This window comes from Zootoca vivipara, chromosome 17, assembly GCF_963506605.1.
Source record: "Zootoca vivipara chromosome 17, rZooViv1.1, whole genome shotgun sequence".
NCBI classification, from domain to species: Eukaryota; Metazoa; Chordata; class Lepidosauria; order Squamata; family Lacertidae; genus Zootoca; species Zootoca vivipara.
The window spans coordinates 26823828-26847543 of record NC_083292.1 but is presented as its reverse complement, the minus strand read 5'-3'; the positions used below and the strand labels follow the sequence as shown (position 1 = coordinate 26847543).

General features: G+C 47.7%; 1 protein-coding gene across 1 annotated transcript; it reads left to right on the top strand.

The window, feature by feature from the left end:
- Positions 1 to 2006: 2006 nt before the first annotated feature.
- On the top strand, positions 2007 to 22621 carry NAALADL1 (N-acetylated alpha-linked acidic dipeptidase like 1). The gene is made up of 19 exons (XM_035098846.2): positions 2007 to 2221; positions 3452 to 3624; positions 5125 to 5246; positions 6627 to 6749; positions 7933 to 8122; positions 8731 to 8824; positions 9874 to 9981; positions 11389 to 11474; positions 13080 to 13199; positions 14564 to 14649; positions 15645 to 15708; positions 15796 to 15863; positions 16236 to 16330; positions 16915 to 17005; positions 17620 to 17701; positions 19060 to 19233; positions 20165 to 20255; positions 21568 to 21660; positions 22258 to 22621. The coding sequence occupies exons 1-19, from the start codon at positions 2007 to 2009 to the stop codon at positions 22427 to 22429; spliced, it is 2247 nt and encodes a 748-aa protein (XP_034954737.2). The 3' UTR covers positions 22430 to 22621.
- The last annotated feature ends 1095 nt before the right edge of the window (positions 22622 to 23716 follow it).

Below are 23716 nucleotides of genomic sequence, written 5' to 3'. Positions count from 1 at the left end.
CTCTTTGTGTAATGGCAGAAGAGTTGGCTGGCAGGCACTCTGAACAGCAACGCTCTTGTTAGAGGACAAGGATCCGCCGCAACATTTTGTCACAGCACATGCCGCTAAGTCAAGCTGTTATGTCTCTTCCTCCCATCTCTTCACATGCAAAAAAGGGGCTACTTAAGATGCTTACCTGCAGGACCTGAGCAACTGGCTCTGGATCTTATTGGTCAGAAAGATCCAAGGGTCACTCTTCCCAGAAGAGGAGAGAGAGTCATTTTAAAAACTTTTAAAAAGCTGAGCTGACAATCTTTGCTGCTTATTTGTGGGCAAACTGGAACGACTAAAGCATGGGTAGGCAAACTAAGGCCTGGGGCCCGGATCTGGCCCAATCGCCTTCTAAATCTGGCCCATGGACGGTCCAGGAATTAGCGTGTTTTTACATGAGTAGAATGTGTGCTTTTATTTAAAATGCGTCTCTGGGTTATTTGTGGGGCATAGGAATTCATTCATTCCCCCCCCCCCCAATATAGTCTGCCCCTGTCTGAGGGACAGGGGACCGGCCCCCTGCCGAAAAAGTTTGCTGACCCCTAGACTATAGTGTCTAGGCTAGGATTAGTCCAGTTTTAGAGCCACAGAGCTCTGCTTGACTTTGAATTGTTTTTACCCACGTGCTTTTTCTCTACCTCTTTTTTAAATATATATAAATAAAGTTTATTAATTTGGCATGTGCGTGATTGCCTGCCTCAGGGTTTTAGAATCCTCATGTGCTTAGAGGCTTGGAGTTCATGCTTCTAGAAGTTAGGATCAGGATTGTTAGACACCAGCAAGGTCTGAGAATCGGGGAGTGCAGGCTGCCTTTGCACTTTGAGTAAATAACTGGGAAACACAGGAAGTGTTCTATTCTATTCTATTCTATTTACGGTCACAGACCAGCTGACATACAGAATCAAAAATCATAAAACTCAGTGATGTAGCATTAAAATTTACACAGCAGGTGGGGGACAAACCAAACCCCAGAGATCCTCCGCCTCTGTCCTCTCAGTGGCAGGGGGGGGATGAGGGGGGAGGAGGGAGGGGGGAGGTCAAACCCAGCTGAAAATGGACCCCTTTGTTTCCCAATGCCCATGGGTATCACTGGTGGCAGAAGTGGTCTTGTGGGTGGAGGGCAAATGAAGGGACTGAGCTTATTTTGTGTGTTTTGTATGTTTTGTTTCTATAAAAATCAATAAAAATTATTATTAAAAAAAATTTACACAGCAGGGACGGCACACATGTGTATATTATAGCATTTAGAATATGTAAATTAAAACTGGGTCACTAAAATATAGCCTAAAATTGCCGTTGGGGGCCTTAATCATTGTGGTGACACTGCTTGTTCCCTGAGTTTTATGGCAGTCGCACAAAATTTGGCTACTTTTATCTCCAGCTATAAAAGATAATGGGAGAGGATTTCCCCCAGCAAAGTATTTGTCAAAATTACAAATACCTAAATACAGACGGGCATTTACCCTTGTTAGATTTAATGTACTGCCATCTGCTTTACTGCAGGGAAGATTCACAGGTAAACCATATGTGGAACGAGTCTGCCCCTGCGGTATGTCGGAGGTAGAAACTGCCTCCCACGTTTTAATACACTACCGTTTCTACAGTGACATACGCCGGGTTTTCATTTCCCCTGTTATGCAAAATTTCTCAAATAAATCCGAATCCCAATGCCTAAAATTCCTTGTAAGGAATTTTAAGGACCCTGAGATTACGATAAAAGTAGCCACAGGAAGTGTTGGTCTTAAGAGTTCCTGGGTTTTAGGAAGTTTCGTGTGGGTTTGCCAGGGAACAATTCTTTATAACCCAGCTGTTCAAAGGGCGCTCTGGCTCGGAGAAAATACCCTATCACCCCATCATCAAACAGGGATAAAGACCTAGGAGAGCACTGGCCAAAGTGTCAAGAAAGGGTGGGGCTTGGCTCTGTCCTTGAGGCCACACAACCACCAGTTTCATTCCTCCACTGGTGCTGGGGAGGCATGGCTGGGTGTGGCGGGCGCTGGCAGTACATTCTTGGGGCTGTGCTCTCCGGAGCCCTGCTGCTTACCGTTGGGATCTTGTTAGGGCACTATGCGATCTACAAAGAACCCCAAACCCCGGAGTGGATTCACAGCCTCTCTAGAGACCTGGACCCAGCTCTGCTCGAAGACTTCATGAACCAGGTGGAAGCCACACGCATTGGACACAACCTCAAGTAAGGTTGGCGGAGGAAGAGGCAATGTCCTAAAGTTCTCTTTTTGCTCTGGGATAAATGGGGTTCCCTCCCAGGTCAAAGGGTCTAAGGGAATGCCTGTACCTATTCATTCTCTCAGTAGGTAGGTAGGTAGGTAAATGTATTATGGCTTTTGTGGATTAGAGTTCATCATCCGAGGGATGGTGTGTGCCAGGGTGCCAGTCTTAAATAGGACATTGCGGGATCTAAACAGAAAGATGGTCCACTTAAAACAGGACAGTTACGGGGTGTGGAGCTAAGACAAGTTAAGCTGAGGTGTGTACACACTCACATAGCACAGGTTTATAATCAGCCCCTGAATAGGAGTTCAAAGCAGTTGCAAACATAGGGAAACCTATCATGTAATGCATTACTGTGGAGCTTTGTCCCAGAGCTTAGGCAAGTCAATCAAAAAATCTTGGGTGGGTTTATTTTTTGCGTTTTTGTAAACAACAACAACAATTTTGGGGTTTTCCTAAATAAAGCTCAACAATTTCGGTGGTTTCTTTTTAAAAAGCTCAAAAATTTGGGGGTCTTCCTAAAAGTACACTGAACAACTTTCGGGGTGTCCTGGTTTTTACTTTTTGAAACATGACAACCCTATTTATGGTGTGCACAGCAAGGGAAACTTGAAATGTAGTGGGGGAAATGACCTTCCTGTGTTTCAAACTACTAAAGCAGGCATCCCCAAACTTCGGCCCTCCAGATGTTTTGGACTACAATTCCCATCATCCCTGAGCACTGGTCCTGTTAGCTAGGGATCATGGGAGTTGTAGGCCAAAACATCTGGAGGGCCGCAGTTTGGGGATGCCTGTACTAAAGTGTAGGTGCCCTCATTGGCTCACTGGAGGAGTCTTAGACCCAGGGTTCTTTGGGGGAAATGAAATACTTTCAAGGTGCTTCAAATGCACCTTGTGTAGATGGAGCTGGCAACTGTATTGTGTGATGTGAGTGAACATAGAATCAAGCAATTGAGGAGCTGGAAGGGACCTCCCTTAAATGCAGGAATCACAGCTGAAGAATCCTTGACATATGGCCAATGATGCATGCTCAGGAATAAAATAAGGAGAAACTTCTTGTTTCAAAAGCTGGTGGGAAAGGAAGCTGTGGTTTTGGGAAGGACAAATTCTAGGCCAGATTCCAAAATCTGCCCAAACTCTGAAGACCTACCCCACCCCCAAGTCTGTCCCCAATTGCTCCCTCTTGCATTAGGGATCTGTCTTCCAAGCCCCACATGGCTACCACGAAGGGGGATGAAGAACTGGTGCAGCTGATTCTGAAAGCCTGGCGAGACCCCCAAACTGGCCTGGACAGCGCCACGGAGGGCCAGTACGAAGTGTTCCTCTCCTTCCCTGACCCAGAGAAACCCAACTCTGTGGCTGTGGGTGAGTGCTAGGTAATGGGGTGTCATGCGAAATTTATGTTAGGCCCATTATCAGCGAGGCCCGCATCACGTATGCAAGAATGCAACCTGACCACCCAACTGGTAAGAACTAGTCAAAGAGGAACCGAACGGCTCACTGTCAAAGTGAACAGCAACTCCAGATATGGTACAGTGGAACCTCGGTTTATGAACACCTCGGTTTATGAATTTTCGGTTTATGAACACCGTGGACCCATCTGGAATGGATTAATTCATTTTCCATTACTTTCAATGGGAAAGTTCGCTTCGGTTTATGAACGCTTCAGTTTATGAACAGACTTCCGGAACCAATTACACCCATGCTTCAGTTTATGAACGCTTCAGTTTAAGTACTCCGCGGACCCGTCTGGAACGGATTAATCCACTTTCCATTACTTTCAATGGGAAAGTTCGCTTCAGTTTATGAACACTTCAGTTTAAGTACTCTGGAACGGATTAATCCACTTTCCATTACTTTCAATGGAAAAGTTCGCTTCAGTTTATGAACGCTTCAGTTTATGAACAGACTTCCGGAACCAATTGTGTTCATAAACCGAGGTACCACTGTACTGTACAAGGAGGGTTTTAATACGTACAGCTAAAATAAAATAAAATGGGTTGAGTAAGTGCTTTCAAGGGTTGTGGTCGGATGAGAGATGGTGGGATCTGGGGGTGGCAGGAGGCAGTTGGGAAGAGAACAAACAGCTAAGATGATGTATATTTCCTGTATAGTGTGTGCCCTAATGGGAATGCTCTCTTGGACTAAGCAGGGTGTCAGGCTTCGGGAAATCGGCTTCCTCCCCTGTGGCATTAAATAAGCAGATCAAACAAAAGGAAATTTTTACCAGTTAGTTTTTTTTAATAAACATGGTGAGAGACAACAGAAAGCATCTCCCTAGAATGGCGGTGCTCCCAATTAAGGCTTCCTCCCCTCCTCCGTCCCTATTAATCTGTGTCACTCCTATTTCTTGTAATCTGAGTTTGTACCCTCTGCACTTTCTGTTCTAACACTCTCTGAGCTCCCCATGTCTTTGGGGATGGGGTGGGGAGGTGGATGCTGCCCACAGACTGTGAATCTGTTAACCCTCTCTCTTCCAGTGTTTCTTTACCAAGCTGTTCCCCATCCAGTATTTCCCAGCTTCTGCCTTCTGAACTATGCTCCTCTGCAAACCACTGTTCCAAATCTATACTGTCCTCCGGCTCCTGGGTCAGGGTCAGGGGGAGGGGGCGGCTCCCACCATCCCTCCTCAGTGCAGCCCTCCTCAGCACAGTCCCTGATAGAGGGTAAAAACCAAAGCCAGCCAATGAGTTTTCAGAGCATATGTTTGGAATTGGGGAAAGAAGACAAATTTGTGGGCCAAAACTTGGACACCAGGAAAAGGTGTGGGAATGAGTGACGGTTGAGAGAGGAAACCACTGAAGGGAGAGGGTGGGGATACCTGCTATGGATGCTCTGATTAGACCCTCTTCTTCTTCATACCAGTGATGGAAAATGGCAGCCAAGCCTTTATCTCCCAGGAGACAGAGAAGAATCTGACTGCGGACCAGGCTGACAGAGACGTTGTGAAGCCTTATGCAGCTTACGCACCTCCAGGGAACCCCAAGGTGCAAAGCAAGGGCGTGGCCCTTTATCCTCCCTTATCTCTGATATCTTTATCTTATCTTCTGCTTGGAGTTTGCCCTTTTGATGGGCCAATCAAAGACACCACGTGATCCTTGGGGGGCCTTGCCCTCCTAGTTGCGTTGTGTCTCCAACAGACAGAGGCATCACACAGGCCATATACCTTCGGAGCACATTCAAAGTACATTTTCCACCTCAAATAATTCTGGGCCTTGTAGTTTGTTCAGGAATTATGACTCTGCGACGGGCAAGCTACAGCGCCCAGAATTCTTTGAGGGAAAGGATGTGCCAGGGGGAGATCCCAAATCTTCAGCCACCCTTTAAATGTCTGTGATGACAGTTCTATCTCTTTGTGTAGCAGCGTCAAAGGATGATTTCAAGGTGTAAACCCCTCATATTTCATATCCTCTCCTTTCCAGAGAGGGGAAGTGTGAGTTGGCAGCTAAGACATCCACCTTTTTCAGTGTTTTAATGACACCGCCCAGGAAATCTGGAGTAACAGACATTGGAAGAAGTCTGCTTCAGGTCCCTCTAGGGATGGGTGGTTTGAGAGGGTGTGGGGCCTTGCCTTGTCTGAGCAAGCAGGGATTTGAAGAGAATTTACAAAATGAGACCATTGTGGTGTTGTATGGTCTCCGTTTATGTGCTTCATTTTTTTTTTAAAAAAAAGCTTGCAGGATAGGCTCCCAACAACACAGGCCTCTATGTGGTGAGGTCACCCTTATTGATTATGATGATGATTTACCTGCCCTTCACCCTAAGATCCCAGGGCAGGTGACATCAATTTAAAAAATAGTAGTAAAAACAATTAAAAACAACTTACAATCACAGAAGCAAGGTGGATAGATCCTAAAAATATGCATCTCAAGTGTCAAAGAAAGAGGCACATATTCAGCATTTTCCAGAACCTGCCAGGCACACCTCTGTGGGGAGGAGTTTAGGGGCCACCACAGAGAAGTTCCAAAATGTCTCTTTGTGTAATCTATCGTATATTCTGGCGTATAAGACGACTGGGCATATAAGACGACCCCCAACTTTTCCAGTTAAAATATAGAGTTTGGGATATACTTGCCATATAAGAAATACGACCCGGCGTATAAGACGACCCCCGACTTTTGAGAAGATTTTCCTGGGTTAAAAAGTAGTCTTATACGCAGGAATATACAGTATCTTGTTATGATGCCTGCAAAAGTATATTCAGCTTTCTGTCTTTGTTCTGTGATTCTTTATCGTTTTTCTTGTTTGTGTGGCATTGTTTTTGAAAACTCAGTAAGCACTTTTAAAAAGCAACAACTACCCTCTCTCTCTCTCTCTCTCTCTCTCTCTCTCTCTCTCTCTCTCTCTTTTTTAAAAAATCATTCCAGGGGAAACTGGTCTATGCCAATCAAGGCAAAATGAGTGACTACGAATACCTGGTCCAACAGGGCATTGATCTCAATGGCACCATCGCCATAACTCGCTACGGGGGTGCTGGCCGCGCAGACAAGGTAAACTGGGAGCTGTTCCTGTTCCCAACCTTCAACTTTTGTGGGACATTTTGAAAGAACAATGCTCAAATCCGAAGTAGGGCTATACTGTATCTTTCTTAGGCCAACCAAGATGCTGCAGAATAATGAGGAAGTTTTTGAGCTCTCTCTTCATCAGGCAAGATGTTCTGCAAAGCTGGGGATGGGGAGGGAAAATGCTGGAGGATGTTGTTATTTAGTCTTTTTTTTAAAAAAACAATAACAACAGCCCTACCCTTCACCATCAGGTCTCTGGACATGTTACAGCACTTAAATTCAGTATCTAAAACAGTTGAAAGCAAATTACAGTCACAGTCCAATTCCTGGAATGCAGGAACCCCAGCTAAATAATCCCTAACATACGGCCAGCCAACCATACGCCAGAGAGCCAGTGTGGTGTAGTGGTTAAGAGCAGTAGACTCGTAATCTGGTGAACCGGGTTCGATTCCCCGCTCCTCCACATGAAGCTACTGGGTGAAATTGGACTAGTTACACTTCTCTGAAGTCTCTCAACTCCACTCACCTCACAGAGTGTTTGTTGTGGGGGGAGGAAAGGAAAGGAGAATGTTAGCCGCTTTGAGACTCCTTAAAGATAAAGGGACCCTTGACCGTTAGGTCCAGTCGTGAACGACTCTGGGGTTGCGGCGCTCATCTCGCTTTACTGGCCGAGGGAGCCGGTGTACAGCTTCTGGGTCATGTGCCCAGCATGACTAAGCCGCTTCTGGCGAACCAGAGCAGTGCACAGAAACACCATTTACCTTCCTGCTGGAGCGTGCTTTTGAACTGCTAGGTTGACAAGAGCAGGGACTGAGCAACGGGAGCTCACCCCATCGTGGGGATTCAAACTGCCGACCTCCTGATCAGCAAGCCCTAGGCTCTGTGGTTTAGACCACAGCGCCACCCGCGTCCCTTGAGACTCCTTAGGGTAGTGATAAAGCGGGATATCAAATCCAAACTCTTCTTCTTCTCTCTTTAAAAGCTTCCAGTGAAGGAGAGTCTACTACCTTCCAAGGAAGCCTCTCTAACAGCTTTTACCGCCAGAAAGTTATTCCAAATGCTTAGCTGGAATTTCCTTTCTTATCGTTTGAATCCATGGGTTGGGTCTTCTGCTGACCTCTCTGGTCCCTGATGCACAAACATATCTGTCTGGTTCTTGCCTCGACAGGCCATCAACGGTGCCAAATTTGGCGTGGTTGGGGTGGTGGTGTACACCGACCCTGGGGACATCAATGACGGCAAGGCTTCAGCAACAGAGACGTACCCCTATTCGTGGTACCTGCCCCCCTCGGGCGTGGAGAGGGGTTCCTATAGCAACCACTTTGGAGACCTGCTGACTCCTTATTACCCAGCCAAAGGTGAGGTGGTTGGGGTGGATCAGCAAACACGATTTTAATGTATACGCAAGAATCTGTGTTTTGGGGTGGGGTGGGGGAGAGAACCAAGAGCCCACATGCCAAGCAGACCTTATATCCAGCAAGCAAGGAGGAGAGAGCATCAAAGTTCTTTTCATGCCAGGGAATCCAACCAGACCCAGCAGGGAAACAGCTTTTAAGTGCTCCATCTTGCTTGGTGGGGCAAGGCCAGCTCATCACACAGGCTCTGTGAAGCTAGAGATGCTCGCACGGGAGTTTGCAGGAACTTAGCCCCGCAAGATATTGTGAGAACATCCCAGAGCCAACACACAGAGCAGGCTTTGCCCCACAAGCAAGCTTAAAAGTTCTTTACATGCCACTGGGTAACCCCAAGTAGACCTGTTGCAAAAAAGAGCTTTTAAGCTCTCCTCCTTCCTTGGATCTAACTTGTGCAAGTGGAAATAATGGACGAGCCCTAAGATGCGACCGATTGTCCTGTACAGAGAAGGCTCCTGCCTGATTTCAACAGCCCCAGTGTGGAGTGTGGGAGGGCCCTAACATCATTTGAAACAATCCCATCTTTCTTCCCTTCTCCTCCTCTCTGCTTGCAGGTTTCACTTACAGGATTCCGGAGGACCAGATCACAGGGATCCCTCCCATCCCCACCCAGCCCATTGGCTTTGAGGATGCCAAAACGCTTATCTGGTGGGTGGTAACTGTGGAGGAGGCGTTTGATGGGAGGGGGTAATGGGAAAGGAAGGCTGGGGTGTGCAAGGGAAGGGGGGGTGTAGGGAAGCTCAGACTTGGAGGGAAGAGCGTAAAATGAAATCCCACACTGATCAGAAGATGCTTAAAAATCTAGGTTTTGAGATTTTAAAATTCACACTTCAGAATTCAGTTTGAGGGGCAGTTTGGGAGGGGGGGGCAACGAATCTCGATTCTTGTTGGCTGGTCTTTAGGGAAAAAATGGTTAAGTTCCAGAATATCATCCCCCCCCCCTTCCAAACCCCTCCCTTCATATTCAAGGAAGCTGCCATCTGCACATGTGCAATGGCTGTCTTGAATGTATACACCTCAACTTAACTGCAAAGTGAATGCAGCTTATGTTTTCAAATCAGATGGAAGCTGGTTTCGGGGGGAATGCACCCGACAGGAGCATTTCTCAAGAAATTGTGACTAACATAGTTTGTGCCCCGTATACACCCATTCAACCGCATTGATCTGTGGAACTGGCACTGTTCAACGTGCCACATAATACCCATTCTGCATTTGTAAGAAATCAATCTTTCAGTGTGGCACCACCTTCACTGTGGAACTCCCTGTCTGTTGAAGCTGCCTTCACTGTATTCTTTTGGGTGCCTGCTAAGAACATTTTTGTTTACACAAGCCTGCCCAGACGTTTAGAAAGCTGATGCGAGTTTTAATCTGTTTTCAGTCTGTTGCCTTTTTAACTTTTCAAAAGCCTTACATTATTTTTCTCATTGATTAATTTTATTGTTTTAGCTTTTTTTTGTAAACCACCTTGAGGTTTCTAAAGTAATGCTTTAGTAAGTAAGTAAGTAAGTAAGTAAGTAAGTAAGTAAGTAAGTAAGTAAGTAAGTAAACAACAGTGGGAGCACACTAGAACCAGAATAAGTGGAAATGTGTACCCAACCAAGAAAATAGAAGAGATGTGAGCTGGGGGCTAAGTCTTCTGGGATGGCAACAGAGAAAGGGCAGCATTCACCCTTCACCCTCCTGTCTTGCACTTGCAGTAACCTGGCTGGCAACCCTGTGGCAGAGGCAGCTTGGCAGGGAGCACTGGGCTGTGTCTACCATCTTGGACCAGGATTCAGACAAGACGGGCTGTTCTCCAATGCCAGGTGAGGGATGATGATGCACAAATCGGCCAGTCTCAACCCCCCCCCCCAGTATTCAGTTGAGCTTCTTCTACTATACGCAGTTTTGAATGCAGTTTCACTTGACATCAGTAACTTTCAGTAATTTATGGATTTGATTGCACATGTTATCCTAGCGTACACATGCCCTCCCCGCACATTTTTGGTTAGTCGGAGAACTTCAGCGCAACATTCCAAGAAGGGCAAACTTCAAACGAAAGCTGGGCTTTGGTTCCTGCGAATGAGGATAGGGCTTCCTATTAAAATGCAAATGGAACCAGGTTATCCCCTGTGCCTCCATGAGGTATCCATGGAGGGTCATAGACAATGCAAGGGAGGTTTGTCTATATCTTTATGCAGCAGGCTGAAATGTTCTTCTTCAGCCAGGCCAATTAATAGTCTTCAGTCTTTTAAATGTGTTTGTGGGATGAAGGGGTTATTTGTTTTGTATTTCTTCTATTTATTTGTGCTTTTACCTTGTATTTTTATCTCGTCACTGAGATCATAGAAACTTAGAGTTGGAAGGGGCACCAAGGGTCATATATTCCGACCCAGTGCAGGTAAAAAGGTAAAAGGTAAAGGACCCCTGGACAGTTAAGTCCAGTCAAAGGCAACTATGGAGTTGCAGCACTCATCTGGCTTTGAGGCCAAGGGAGCCAGCGTTTGTCCACAGACAGCTTTCTGGGTAATGTGGTCAGCATGACTAAACCACTTCTGGCACAATGGGACACCATGAAGGAAACCAGAGTGTACGGAAACGCCGTTTACCTTCCCGCCACAGTGGTACCTATTTATCTACTTGTGCTGGTATGCTTTCGAACTGCTAGGTTGGCAGGAGCTGGGACAGAGCAATGGGAGCTCAGCCCATTGTGGGTATTTGAACCGCCGACCTTCCAAATGGCAAGCCCAAGAGGCTCAGTGGTTTAAACTGAGCCACCTGCTACAAATGCAGGAATCTCAGCTAAAGCATCCATGACAGATGACTACCCAACCTCTGCTGAAAAACTCTCCAAGGAAGGAGAGTCCACAACCTCCTGGGGGAGACTGCTCCACTGTCGAAAGGCTCGTACTTACGATCTTATGATGAAGGGTGGTATATAAGTCTAATAAAACAAACAAACAAACAAACAAACAAACAAACAAACATGAATCCTACTCAGGGTAGAGCTATTTAAGTTAAAAGGCATTACTGTACTAACTTAGGTCCATTAATTCCAATGCGTCTATTCAGAGTTGCACTTGGTTGGAGGCAACCCAGGGCCTCTCCTCTCTACCCTGCTGCTGCGAAGCAGGAAGCTCCAGTGATATGAGAAGCCCAGAGCCAAATCGCCCGTATAAATGTATAAATTGTGTAATTGGGCGACTGAACTTGCTTCTCTTTTGTTTGCCTAGTGAGGTCCAGGTCAGCGTCCATAACTACAGAAGGATCAACACATCTTCCAATGTGATGGGACTGATAAGAGGAAGTGTAGAGCCTGGTGAGTTGCCCTGGGCAAAGAGATGCTTGGGGAGGGGCATGGGGGCACAGAGGGAGGCAGGATCATCCTTCTGGCGGTGATGGTCCACTCCTAGGGCAACCAAAAGGGGATGGAGCAACTCACCTACGAGGAAATGTTGCGGTATTTGGGAATTTCCAGTGGAGAGGAAGAGGCAACGTGATAGAAGTTTATGAAAACTACGTGTTTCTCCTAAAATAAGACGGTCCTCAAAAATAAGCCATGTCAGGCTTTTCGTTAGTAGAATAAATATAAGACATCCCCCGAAAATAAGCCGGGGGTGGGAGCCGCTTGGCTGCAGGTGAAGCCTGGGATCTGCGTGGGCGACTGGGGGCGAACACCCTGAGCACTGCGGCGGTGGCGAAGAGGCGCCCGATCAGCCCGCTTCTCAGCTGATCGGGCGCCTCTTCGCTACCGCCGCAGCCCTCAGGGCGCTCGTCCCCAGTCGCCCACGCAGATCCCGGGCTTCTCCTGCAGCCGCAGCTGCCTCTCACCAGGCTCTTCGCGCTGCGCTGTGCTCCCCGAAGCGGCTCCCGTGCAGCCGCCTCTTGCCGCGGGGACCGTGCAGCCGCTTGGACTTGGATCGGATTTCACAGCGTGAGTAGGCACCGGGCGGGGCGTGAGTGTAGCTTTCGCGCATTTTCCAGCCCAAGTGCCGGCGGAGAACATTAGCTGCGAATGGACAATCGCTGCCTGCCTCCTGGCGCCCTATCAGTCAGCCCCGTGTGCTGCGCGCGAGAGCTGAGGGCTGTTGCCTGCCGGCGGCGCGAGACCTTAGGGGAAAAGAACAGACAGCTCGGCTCGCTGTGCACAAAGCGAGGGCGGCGGGTGGGAAGGGGAGAGATGTGTGGGGAGAACCCTTTCGCTGTTTGGAGCAAGAGGGGATGTATGGAGGTGTACTGCGGAAAAGGCAGCTGCTGTCGCCGCCTTTCCATACTCCTTTCTGTGCAAAGGGAGAGCAGGTTTCTTACAGCCGCCGCGTTTCTTTGGGCATTGCTTACGAGCGCCGAGAAAGAGCCCTGTGTCATCCTCAGCAGAGCAGAACAGACAGTGCTGGCTAAGAGAAAAATGACTCGCGGTGCCCTTGTTGCGCCCAAAGTTATTGCTCTTGTGAGTCTCTCCCCCCTCCGCAAAGACAGCAAAAAAAAAAATAAGACATCCCCTGAAAATAAGCCGTGGTGTGTTTTTTGGGAGGAAAAATAAATATAAGACGTGTCTTATTTTAGGAGAAACACGGTACACAAGCCATGGAGAATGTGGCAAGAGAAAATTTGGTCTCCCTCTCAGAACTCTAGAACTCGCAGGCATCTAGTGAAGCTGAATGCTGGAAGACTCAGGGAACAGATAAAGGAAAGCCTTTTCTCTACACAGCACATGGTTAAATGCCATGCTTTTCTTCTGGGGGTACTGGCACTGATAAAGATATCTACTCTGATCTAATATTCTTAGCTCCCACTTAGTTAATCCCACTGTCCCCCAGGGGGCGCTCCTGCCCACTTTGGGAGTTGCAGATCCATCCCTTTTCAGGCTCCCGTCAAAACATGTGCCCTTCCATTTTTGCTGAGTTCCTCCTCCTTCCTCTACTAGACCGATACGTCCTCTATGGTAACCACCGGGACAGCTGGGTGCATGGTGCTATCGATCCCAGCAGCGGAACGGCGGTCATGCTGGAGATCAGCCGAGTGCTGGGGAGGATGGTGAAAGAAGGTGAGCTTAGGGCAGGGAGGGGGGATTCTATTTTCTTTGGTGGGGTGTGAAACCTGGCAACTCCAGGGGAAGTTCTGGTAGGTTACGGGCAGAGATGAAGATGCAATCCAGTGAGGCCAGATGCAGAAGTAGGTGGAGATAACTATGTTTGCAAACTAGGCAGCATCCCAGCTAGTCATTTTATTTATTGCATGTACATCCTACCTTTTTCTCCAAGGAGCTCCATGTGGCTCGCATGATTCCCCACTCCTCATTTAATCCCCACAACAACCCTGTGAGGAAGGTTAGGCTGCGAGGTGTGGGGTGGGTTTTAATAGGTAGGAGAGGATATATTAACTGCTCTCTATCCCTCCAGACACCCGCATGCGTGGGTTGAACAGAGTTTCAAAATCCCATCCTTGACAGAAAACTGTTAGGCTGTAAAACCTTGTTTTGAGCAAAATTCAGTTATTAAGTAAGCTGGCTCTCCCTTTCTAACCCTACTTAACAAAGATTCAGGCAACAACTTGGGAAGCAAGTTTAAAAATATAATTTGCTTACAATCTTGCATTAGTTCACAGCAAAGGCAGCAGTAAAAACTATGCAGGCAAAATACTTATATTTACAGGGCCTAAACCTTGAGCAAATGGAGGGATGTCTGCATCCAACGCTGGCAAAAGGGAGAGAGAGAGAGAGAGAGAAACAGGAAATACCAATGTACTCCTTCCTCTCAAGGAGAGGAGGGGAAATGACATCACACAGAGCCCTCTCTGTCAATTCTATCTCTATGGTCTTGGGCAGTGTTTCCCAACCAGTGTGCCTCCAGATGTTTTGGGACTACAACTCCCATCATTCCTGACCACTGGTCTTGCTAGCTAGGGATGATGGGAGTTGTAGTCCCAAAACATCTGGAGGCACACTGGTTGGGGCACACTGGTCTTGGGTATCTGCCTATCAGCAGTACAGCTCCGTGGTATTCACCTCTTCTCATGCTAACTAGCAAGAATATGTATCTGTTAGGTTGGGCTCCGATTTCCCACAGGAGGCAGGAACGTGCCCAATGTCTCTCAGAGAGGTTCATGGCCAAGTGAGGATTTGAACCCTGGTCTGTCCCAGGTCCTAGCCTGACGCTCTAGCCACAACACCACACAGAAGGAGAAGCAGGATATGCAAAAGCAGCCAAGGAGAGCAAGGAGCAGGACTGGCAAGGGGTGTGTGTATCTTGGAGAGAGTCTCAACTGAGAGCTAAAAAGAGATACCCGTAGGGCTGCATTCAGCCTGTGGGTCTGAGGTGCCTCACCCCTGCTCTAGAGGTGCTCCACCTGCCTCTGATTTGCACCTTCTCATTCAAAGTGTCTAAGAATAATGTGTCCGTTTCTTCTCAGGGAAGTGGCGCCCACGAAGGTCTATTATTTTTGGCAGCTGGGGTGCTGAGGAGTTTGGTCTCATTGGTTCTACAGAGTATACAGAGGTAAGAGGAAAAGAGGTTGGTTGGTTGGATGAATGGATGGATGGATGGATGGATGGATGGATGGATGGATGGATGGAGTAGGTGAGAGAGAGACTGAAGAACAGGTGATTCTGCACTGCACTATGCATTTAATAATAAGAATAATAATTTTATTATTTGTACCCCACACATTCAAAACACAATCCTACCAATTTAAGCAGTCATGGCTTCCCCAAAAGATTCCTGGGAAATGTAGCTTGTTTATTGTGCTGAGATTTGTTCCCTTACAGAGCTGCAATTGCCAGAGTAGTTTAACAATCAACCCCTCTTCCTAAGAAACTCGGGAAATTGTAGCTCTGCAAGGGGAATACAGGTCTCCTTTCAGCAACCTTAACAAACTACACTTCCCAGGAGTCCTTGGGGGAAGCGGCATCTGCATAAAGTTGCATGATTCTGCTTTAAACATATACGGTAGTGCAGATGGGGCTGAGTAGAGGCTGGAAAGGGATCCTAGCTTGGTCGGGTGTTTTGTTGTTTATATTTGTGTTCAGGGGGCTTATGTACTTCAGTTCCCAAAACGTCTGACCTCAGAGTCAGGAATTGGGCTGATGCAAAGCAAACCGCCTTTTATTCTTACTATGACCCAGAATAGGAATGGGGGAAAGGCAGACTGGAATCTGCCGGGTGACTTGTAGTTGATTACCAAAGGTTTGACTCCCAATAGTTTAATGCTAATATAGCAAACAACACCCACACATTTCCCGCAACTGCCCCTTCCCTCTGGCAAATTAGGCTGCTGAAAAGAAGCTTGGGTTGAAAGCAGGAATGGATTTGGGGGCAAAAGGATCTGGTCCTGAAAACGAATCCCTGATAGTAGAGAGCCTCTCTCTTTTGTAAGCGCTCGTGACGACTTTGTGGTCCTCGACATGCACCATGGGGGTTGTGAGGGGGTGGGCTGGAGATCCCACACTTCCGCAGAAGTTTCTTTGCTTATCACACCTCTCTCGGCCGCACAGGAATTTTATAGCAAGCTGCAACAGCGCAGCGTGGCCTACATCAATGTGGACATTGCAGTCTTTGGTAAGCTCACCTCACCTTTCCACACTTTCAAGCTGCACTGAGTGACTTATAAAGCTCCCCCTAATGCTTCTCTTTCTCCTTTGACAGCCAACGCCACCTTGAGGGCTCAAGGAACGCCACCTGCGCAGAGTGTCATCTTTGCAGCTGCCCAGCAGGTAACTTGAAGAGAATGGAAAGTCAACTCTAAAAGAACAGTCTCTGTGTAGGAGACATGTTCTCGGTTTATTTTTCAGGGAAACAAAGGCTATCGGGAGTCACTGGCATTACATTCGCAAAACCGGAGGAACAATCATGAGCGCCACACTCATTTTATTAGGGGGAAAAGGGACGGCAGCGGTCAGTCACACCTGCAGCAAGCTTGCAAATCAAAATAATGAAGTCAACCCAGTTTTGCAGCCTGAAAGGGGTCTTGGGCTTCTGAGCATCCTTGCAGAAGTGAGACCGCTAAAGGCCAGCCTCCTCCCTAAGATGGGTTGTCATAAAATCTGTTCGGTTTCCGATGTCAGGGGCCCTCGTTTCCCTCGTAGGTGAAAACCGCAGCTGCAGCTTCTTCCCCGTCAGTCTATGAGAACTGGAAGCAACACTTCAGCCGAAACAGTTCAGTCTATGGCATCATCCCCAGGTAAAGCGATGCTGTGAATGTTTCCCTTTCTTAATAGCCCGTGGACCCCCTCACATTCCTCTAACCAGTACCTGACCAGGTGTGTGGATGGGAACCACTGGCTCCCCAGAAGCAGCTGAACTACAACTCCCATCATCCCTGCCCACTGGCCATGCTTGCTGGGAGCTGTACTTTTTCTCCTTTTTCAATCACTTTAATGTATATATACTAATATTTATTTACAAAGGTGGTCCATTTTAGTGTTTCATTTTTACAAAAAAGTTATATGGGTTGTACCCAGCTAAGTTCTACTCAGCTTACTGATATAATAGACTTAAATTCATCAAGCCCATTGATTTTGAGTAGGACTTCGCTGGGGAGAACTCCTGGTTAAGGGGTGTATGATATATTCTCTAATATTTATTTATAAAGGGGGCATTTTTTAAAAAAAAATGAATATAGATATAGATATATAGGCATTGCTGTTTATAACTGACCAACCTGCAGTGGGGGGGGATTGTGGGTTTGTTTCTGAGGGTTCTGTGTTCGAGTCTCTGCTTCAAAAGATGCCCCCCCCCAACTTACTGTCTTCCTCCTCCATTCAGCTTAGGATCTCTGGGTGCTGGAAGCGATTATGCCTCTTTCATTCATTACCTGGGCATCACATCCATGGATATTGCTTACACCTACGACCGGGTAAATTGTAGCCCCGCACTAGTTGGAATGGCCAATGGTCAAGGGGCAAAGAGAGCTGGGAGATCCAGCAACAGATTTCCCCTCTCTCTGATCAGTTTTTTTTTAAATTTATTGATTCAAAGTGTTCTTCTCCTGCTGTTCAAGAGGATCTCCTTGTAAAGCAGCAACCACAATTAATCAACTTATCAATAAACAGTAATAATGCAAAAATAAACACATCACAGTGGAACACTTTACATTTTAAAAACACCCCAAAGCTTAAAAAAAATCAGTTCCTAAAGAACAGGTGTCAGCAGGTACAATCTATAAACCAGAATCAACACTGTCTAATAAATCCCTCTCATCTATCAGATTTAGACACCTCTTAAGATATCACAACCAAATTTTGTGTGATTGTTCCTGAGATCAAGGAGCGGGATTTCCTTTATGGTTCGAAGCCATTGGATGCCATCTTGGATCAAGGCTGACTAAGCCTTTCAAAACTGCCCTGATTTTAACCACGGATTTGAAAACTGACCTGATTTCTTTTGGTTTCTTAGAATTCCCAAGCAATGCTGGGGGGCAAGGCCCCTACTAACCACATGATTTGGCCTTCCCTTCTTTCCTTTGCCTAGACCAAGACTTCGGCCCGTATCTATCCAGCTTATCACACAGCCTTTGACACCTTTCACTATGCACAGAATTTCATTGACCCAGGTGAGGGTGGAGCATAGAGAGTCAGCGAGAGAGTAAATCAGGGTTTGTTAAGGGTGCTGGGAATTGTAGCTCGAGGGGGGCGGGACACCACAGTTCCCAGGATTCCTTGAGGAAAGTCCTGTGCTTTAAAGGGATGTTGTCTGTGCAGCCTAGAACTTCTCAGGCTGCCTTTTGCTTCTGGGGCAATGGTTGGCAGCCATGAGAGCTACCTCGTGTTTATCTGTTGGCTTGCCTTAGCTGAATTTAAAGTACAGCGGTACCTTGGTAGTCAAACTTAATCCATTCTGGGAGTCCGTTCAACTCCTGAAACCGTTCGAAAACGAAGGCGCGGCTTCCGATTGGCTGCAGCAGCTTCCTGCACTCAATCGGAAGCCACGTCGGATGTTTGGCTTCCGAAAAACCTTCGCAAACCGGAACACTCACTTCCGGGTTTGCGGCGTTCGGGAGCCGATTTGTTTGGGAGCCAAGCCATTCAAATTCAAATTGCAGGGGCAGAGGAAGGGGGCGATCTGCCCCGGGTGTCATCACTGGGGGGGGGGCGACATTCGGTGCATTGCCCCCCCCGCAACTCCCAAACGTACCCCGAGCTGTCGAGGGAAGGGGTGGGCCTATGACAAGGTTGTTTTGACAGCTCGGGGGAGACTTGAGAGTTGCGGGCGGACGCCACACCATTGCCCCCTGCTCCCAGGCTGCTTCCTGGGGTGGGGGGAGAAAGCCTCCCCCAAGCTGTCAAAAGGAAGAGGGAAGGGAGGAAGGCTACTGGCAAGGCAGCGCAGCTCCCTCCCCCGCCTGCCCAGGAAACAGCCTGCCATGGGCACCTAGCTCCACCCCCCATGGGCAGCTTGCCCCCTGGGATGTTCGCCCCGCCCCCATGGCCCTGCCCACAGGTGCACAGCATGTGCGCCGCTCCGGGTTCTGGAGCAGCTAGCTCCGCCTCTGTCGATTTCAGCATGCTTAAGAGCATAACGTTCGCACCTTAAAGGGTCAATAGCTGACCAGGGTACTATCTGTTTCTGTGGAGGGCAGGAGCCAACCCTGCTTTTGCAAAACAGCGTAAAAGCTGTTTGACGCCGGAACGGTCTCCCTTGGGAGGTGGTGGACTCTCCTTCCTTGGAGAGGTTTCTAAGCAGAGGTTGGATGGCCATCTGTCTTGGATGCTTTAGCTGAGATTCCTGCACTGTAAGGGAGCTGGACTAGAGGAAAGGGTCCCTTCCAACTCTACGGTTTCATGAGAGAGAGAAATCCCTGGGACTGTACTCGCTAAGTCCACTAAGGTTGGGCACCACTAAGGTTGGGCACAGGCCGGTTTGTGCTGCTGCTGCTGCTGCATCTGAGGAAATTCTCCTGCCCCTTCCCAGGGTTCACCAGCCACCAGACTGTGGCACGGACAGCTGGCAACGTGCTGATGCGCCTGGCAGATGCCTTGATCCTGCCGCTCAACGTGAGCGACTACGGCGAGACGCTGCAACAGATGTACAGTGTTGCCAGAGAGGCGTTCCAGGCAGACCTGACCCATCACAACATCTCGCTTGGTGAGACGGGTGGGAATGTGCGGGATTACAGGCTGGGTTAGTGGGCAGGTGGGCAAGTGGCCGGCAGGTAAGATCGCCAGGTGCAAAAGAGCATAAGGGGCCAGCCAGCCTTTCCTCCCCTTCGTTAGGGGCTGTGTGTGTGGCAATTAGGGGTCATTAACTCGGATAAGGACGGGGGTTTATGACATAAAACACCCATGTGGGGAAATTAATAAAAGAATCGGCTGGATCCCTAGATCAGGCATAGGCAAACTCGGCCCTCCAGATGTTTTGGGACTGCAGCTCCCATCATCCCTAGCTAACAGAACCAGTGGTCAGGGGTGATGGGAATTGTAGTCTCAAAACATCTGGAGGGCTGAGTTTGCCTTACAGTGCTTCCCCTCTCTGACCCTCTCGCAATGAGCAGACCACACACCATTAGTAAGTTTAAATGCTTTACTTACAAAGCTCCAAAGGGTCGGATTCATGTGTTGTTCCATGCAGCAGCATGAAGAACACAGGTAGAAATATTGGGGTGTGAAATACCTCTAAGCACATGGTCTGAGTTTGTAAAGGGCAAGCTCAGGCACATCCTATCATCCTATCTCCTTGGTGAGTTCACATGGTGAAAGCAGAGCAAACAAAGGAGGAAACTTAACTTCCTTCCTTCCAGGTGACGGCTTGACCTAACTGAGTGTAGGAACACACTTCTGTGTTCTTAACCCCTTCATGCATTAACTCCTTCATGCAAGCCCCAAAGCTTGCTGGTATATTTGACTGCAATTTCCCACAGTTTATAGGGCTGAAGTTTAGCCGCTAAACTGAACACCACTGCTTAGGAATAGTAGGCTGCAAACGGAACTATGGGCTTATCTACTCAGGGCAGGAGTTAAACCTGACCCTTAGCTAAACCCTTAAAGGCACTGATCTGTTTTGCTCTTTTGCCCTCCAGACCCACTCTGGGCTGCAATAGACCGTTTCCAGGCTGCTGCTGGTGGTCTTAACCAGCGCATAGCAAACCTGAGGGAGGAAGCAAACCCCAGGTGAGAGTCTCCTCTTCTGGGAAACTTTGTACTATACATGCATATAGAAGTATTTGAATATGGCAGATTTATATAGTAATCTAGAGTGTACAAGTTGTCTCATATCCACCAATCCAAATAACCCAGTGATGCTGCCCCCTGGCCAGTCAGTAAGAGATGTTATGGGGCAGGGGCTTATTGGTGGTGTCTCCACATTTGTGAAATTTGTGCTCTCAGGAAATGTGATTCACCTCTTGAGATTTTTTAAATGTGTGTTTCAGTGTGCATTTGATTTAGTTGCTGTGATCCGATTACTCATTCTGGGCGGCTTCCAGCAAAATATTAAAATACTGTACAATAATTCATAAAATATTAAAAGCTTCCCTAAACGGATATCTTCTAAAAGTCAGATAGTTGCTTATTTCCTTGACATCTGATGGGAGGGTGTTCCACAGGGCGGGCACCACTACTGAGAAGGCCCTCTGCCTGGTTCCCTGTAACCTCACTTCTCGCAGTGAGGGAACCGCCAGAAGGCCCTCGGAGCTGGACCGCAGTGTCTGGACAGAACGATGGGGGTGGAGACACTCCTTCAGGTATACTGGGCCAAGGCCGTTTAGGGCTTTAACAGTCAGCACCAACACTTTGAGCCAATGTAGGTCTTTCAGGACTGTTGTTATGTGGTCTCAGCGGCCACTCCCAATCACCAGTCTAGCTGCCGCATTCTGGTGTCTAGTGGCAGAGAGTTCCACAGGACTGAGCCAATGACACCAACTTGGGGAATGACCAACAACACCCCTGCAGATGATCTCTGGGATTAAGCTGGGACAGAAAGATCAGGCGGTTGCTGAGGAACCCTCGACCGTAGTCGTTCAGGGCTTTGTAAGTTAATACAGGGACTTTTATCCTGGCTTGGTGGTAGGTGAGAAGCCCATGCAGCTGTTTTAACAAGGATGCCATGTGCTCCCATCAGGTCAGGGGCTCCCAGCAGCAGTCTGGTTGCTGCATTCTGCAACACCTGGAGCTCCCAAACCAGGCCCAAGGGCAGCCCCACACAGAGCACATTGCAGTAGTCCTGCCTCAAGGTTACCTATGGATGGATTACAGTGATCAGGCTATCTCTGTCCAGGGACAGCTGGAGCTGGCAAACCAAACAAAATTGGTAAACAGCACTCCGGGGTAGTGCTTGTTCCTGAGCAATCTTGGCTTTTCACATAGCAAACCAGCTTTGTGAAATTTTGCTGTGGGGCTGACACACTGTATGGTTGTCCCCAAGACTGCTCTGAGCCAGCCCTCTTTCTCCCTCCTCTTTCTCCCCCCCCCAATTTCCCGAAAGCCCCCTGGACGTGCGGATGGTGAATGACCAGCTGATGTTGTTAGAAAGGGCCTTCCTGAACCCCAGAGCCTTTCCGGAAAAGTATTACTACAGGTAAGCAAAACCAACAGACCCACCTTCTGGCTTTCGATGTGGAAATTCACTTGCGGAATTCACTGCCACAAGGTGGCAGTGATGCATAACCATTGCAGGAGAGGGCTTGCTCATGGCTTCCTGGAGCAGCGGTGGGAAACTTGTAGCTCCCCGCATCACTTCAAAAGCCGTTTGCAAGGGATCAGTTCCTATCTGTAGCAAGAGCAGTCTGCCCTCCTCACCCTCTTGGCCACCTGCTGGGTGGGTGGGAGAGAGAGAGAGAAGGGGCTGGCTCTAACCAGTTTTTGCCTGCCTCCTATTGTCTGCAGTCCCACCCACCACCGGCATGCTATCTCTGATTGTTGCTCCCAAGGCGGTTTACATAAACTGTAGAGCAATCCAATGAAAAACATATTTTAAAAAAAGAAATCAGCTAACTTGTTATGGAAGAATGCATTCTTCATTGCCTGCGTAGACCTGGCAGGATAGAAGAGTTTTCAGCAGGTGTTTTAGAAGTTGGCAGAGAAGGCGGCTGCTGAATGTCAAGTGGCAGAGAGTTCCACAGGGCGGGACTGATTACTCTAAAGCCTCGGTTTCTTGTTGCTTTTCCTCATCCAGCCACGTCATCATGGCCTCTCGGTCATCTTCTCTGGCCACCTTCCCAGGACTTGCTGATGCCTACGATAACGCCAAGGAGGACGGCCGGTGGGGTGAGGTTCACAAGCAGCTCACCGTTGTAATCCAAGCGATAGAGAATGCCGCCTCCACCCTGGAGCCTGTGGCTGAATAACAGGGCTGCTAAAATACCAATAAAAACAGTGTCTTCTATTCCTCGCTGACTTGCTTCTCCCACCCTGTTTTTAAAGTGGTTTTGTGGGTCATGGGTTTGCCTTATCATTGTTTTGTTTTTCTTCGATGCCTGTAAGCTACTCGGGGGATGCTGGGAATGGGGCAGCTTGAAAATTGTACCAATAAATAGATAAATAAAGGCTTTGCATTTGCACAACACTTTGAACAATGTTGTAGTTGGTTCACTTACATAGTCTCTGCAATCCTTACGGCAGGGGTGGCTTTATAGCTCAAAAACAGCACTTTGAATTGGACCCGGAAACTAATCGGCAGCCGGTGCAGTTGGGCTTGGATCCGTGTAATATGTTCAAACTGTCTTGCTGTGGTGAGCGATTTGGCCGCTGAATTCTGCACCAGCTAAAGTTTCAGAACCGTCTTCAGAGGCAGCACCATGTACAACATGTTGCAGTAATCTAACCAGGGCCGGATTTAGGTTTGATGAGGCCCTAAGCTACTGAAGGTAATGAGGCCCTTTATATGTCCAGCTGTCCTTTGTCAACAACAAATTGTCGCTTTTTTGTGTTGAATATATGCTAAATAGTAGTTTATGGACCTAATCATAGAATCATAGAATCACAGAGTTGGAAGAGACCACAAGGGCCATCCAGTCCAACCCCCTGCCAAGCAGGAAAAACCATCAAATCATTCTTGACATATGGCTGTCAAGCCTCTGCTTAAAGACCTCCAAAGGAGGAGGAGACTCCACCACACTCCTTGGCAGCAAATTCCACTGTCGAACAGCTCTTACTGTCAGGAAGTTCTTCCTAATGTTTAGGTGGAATCTTCTTTCTTGTAGTTTGAATCCATTGCTCCGTGTCCACTTCTCTGGAGCAGCAGAAAACAACCTTTCACCCTCCTCTATATGACATCCTTTTATATATTTGAACATGGCTATCATATCACCCCTTAACCTTCTCTTCTCCAGGCTAAACATACCCAGCTCCCTAAGCTGTTCCTCATAAGGCATTGTTTAGAGGTATCTAATAGGTATCTAAAGCCATTTGCACACAAAAAATGTATTTTATCAAAATAATTGTTGAACTGAAATACAATTAAGAAGAAGTATATTAATACTGAAATACAATTAAGAAGTATATATACTTTATCTCATATTTTGGAAATGTACATCCAGGTTTTTTTTCCTTTAAATTTTTGGGGGGGCCGCCAAGAGAGTGGGGCCCTAAGCTATAGCTTGTTTAACTTATACATAAATCTGGCACTGAATCTA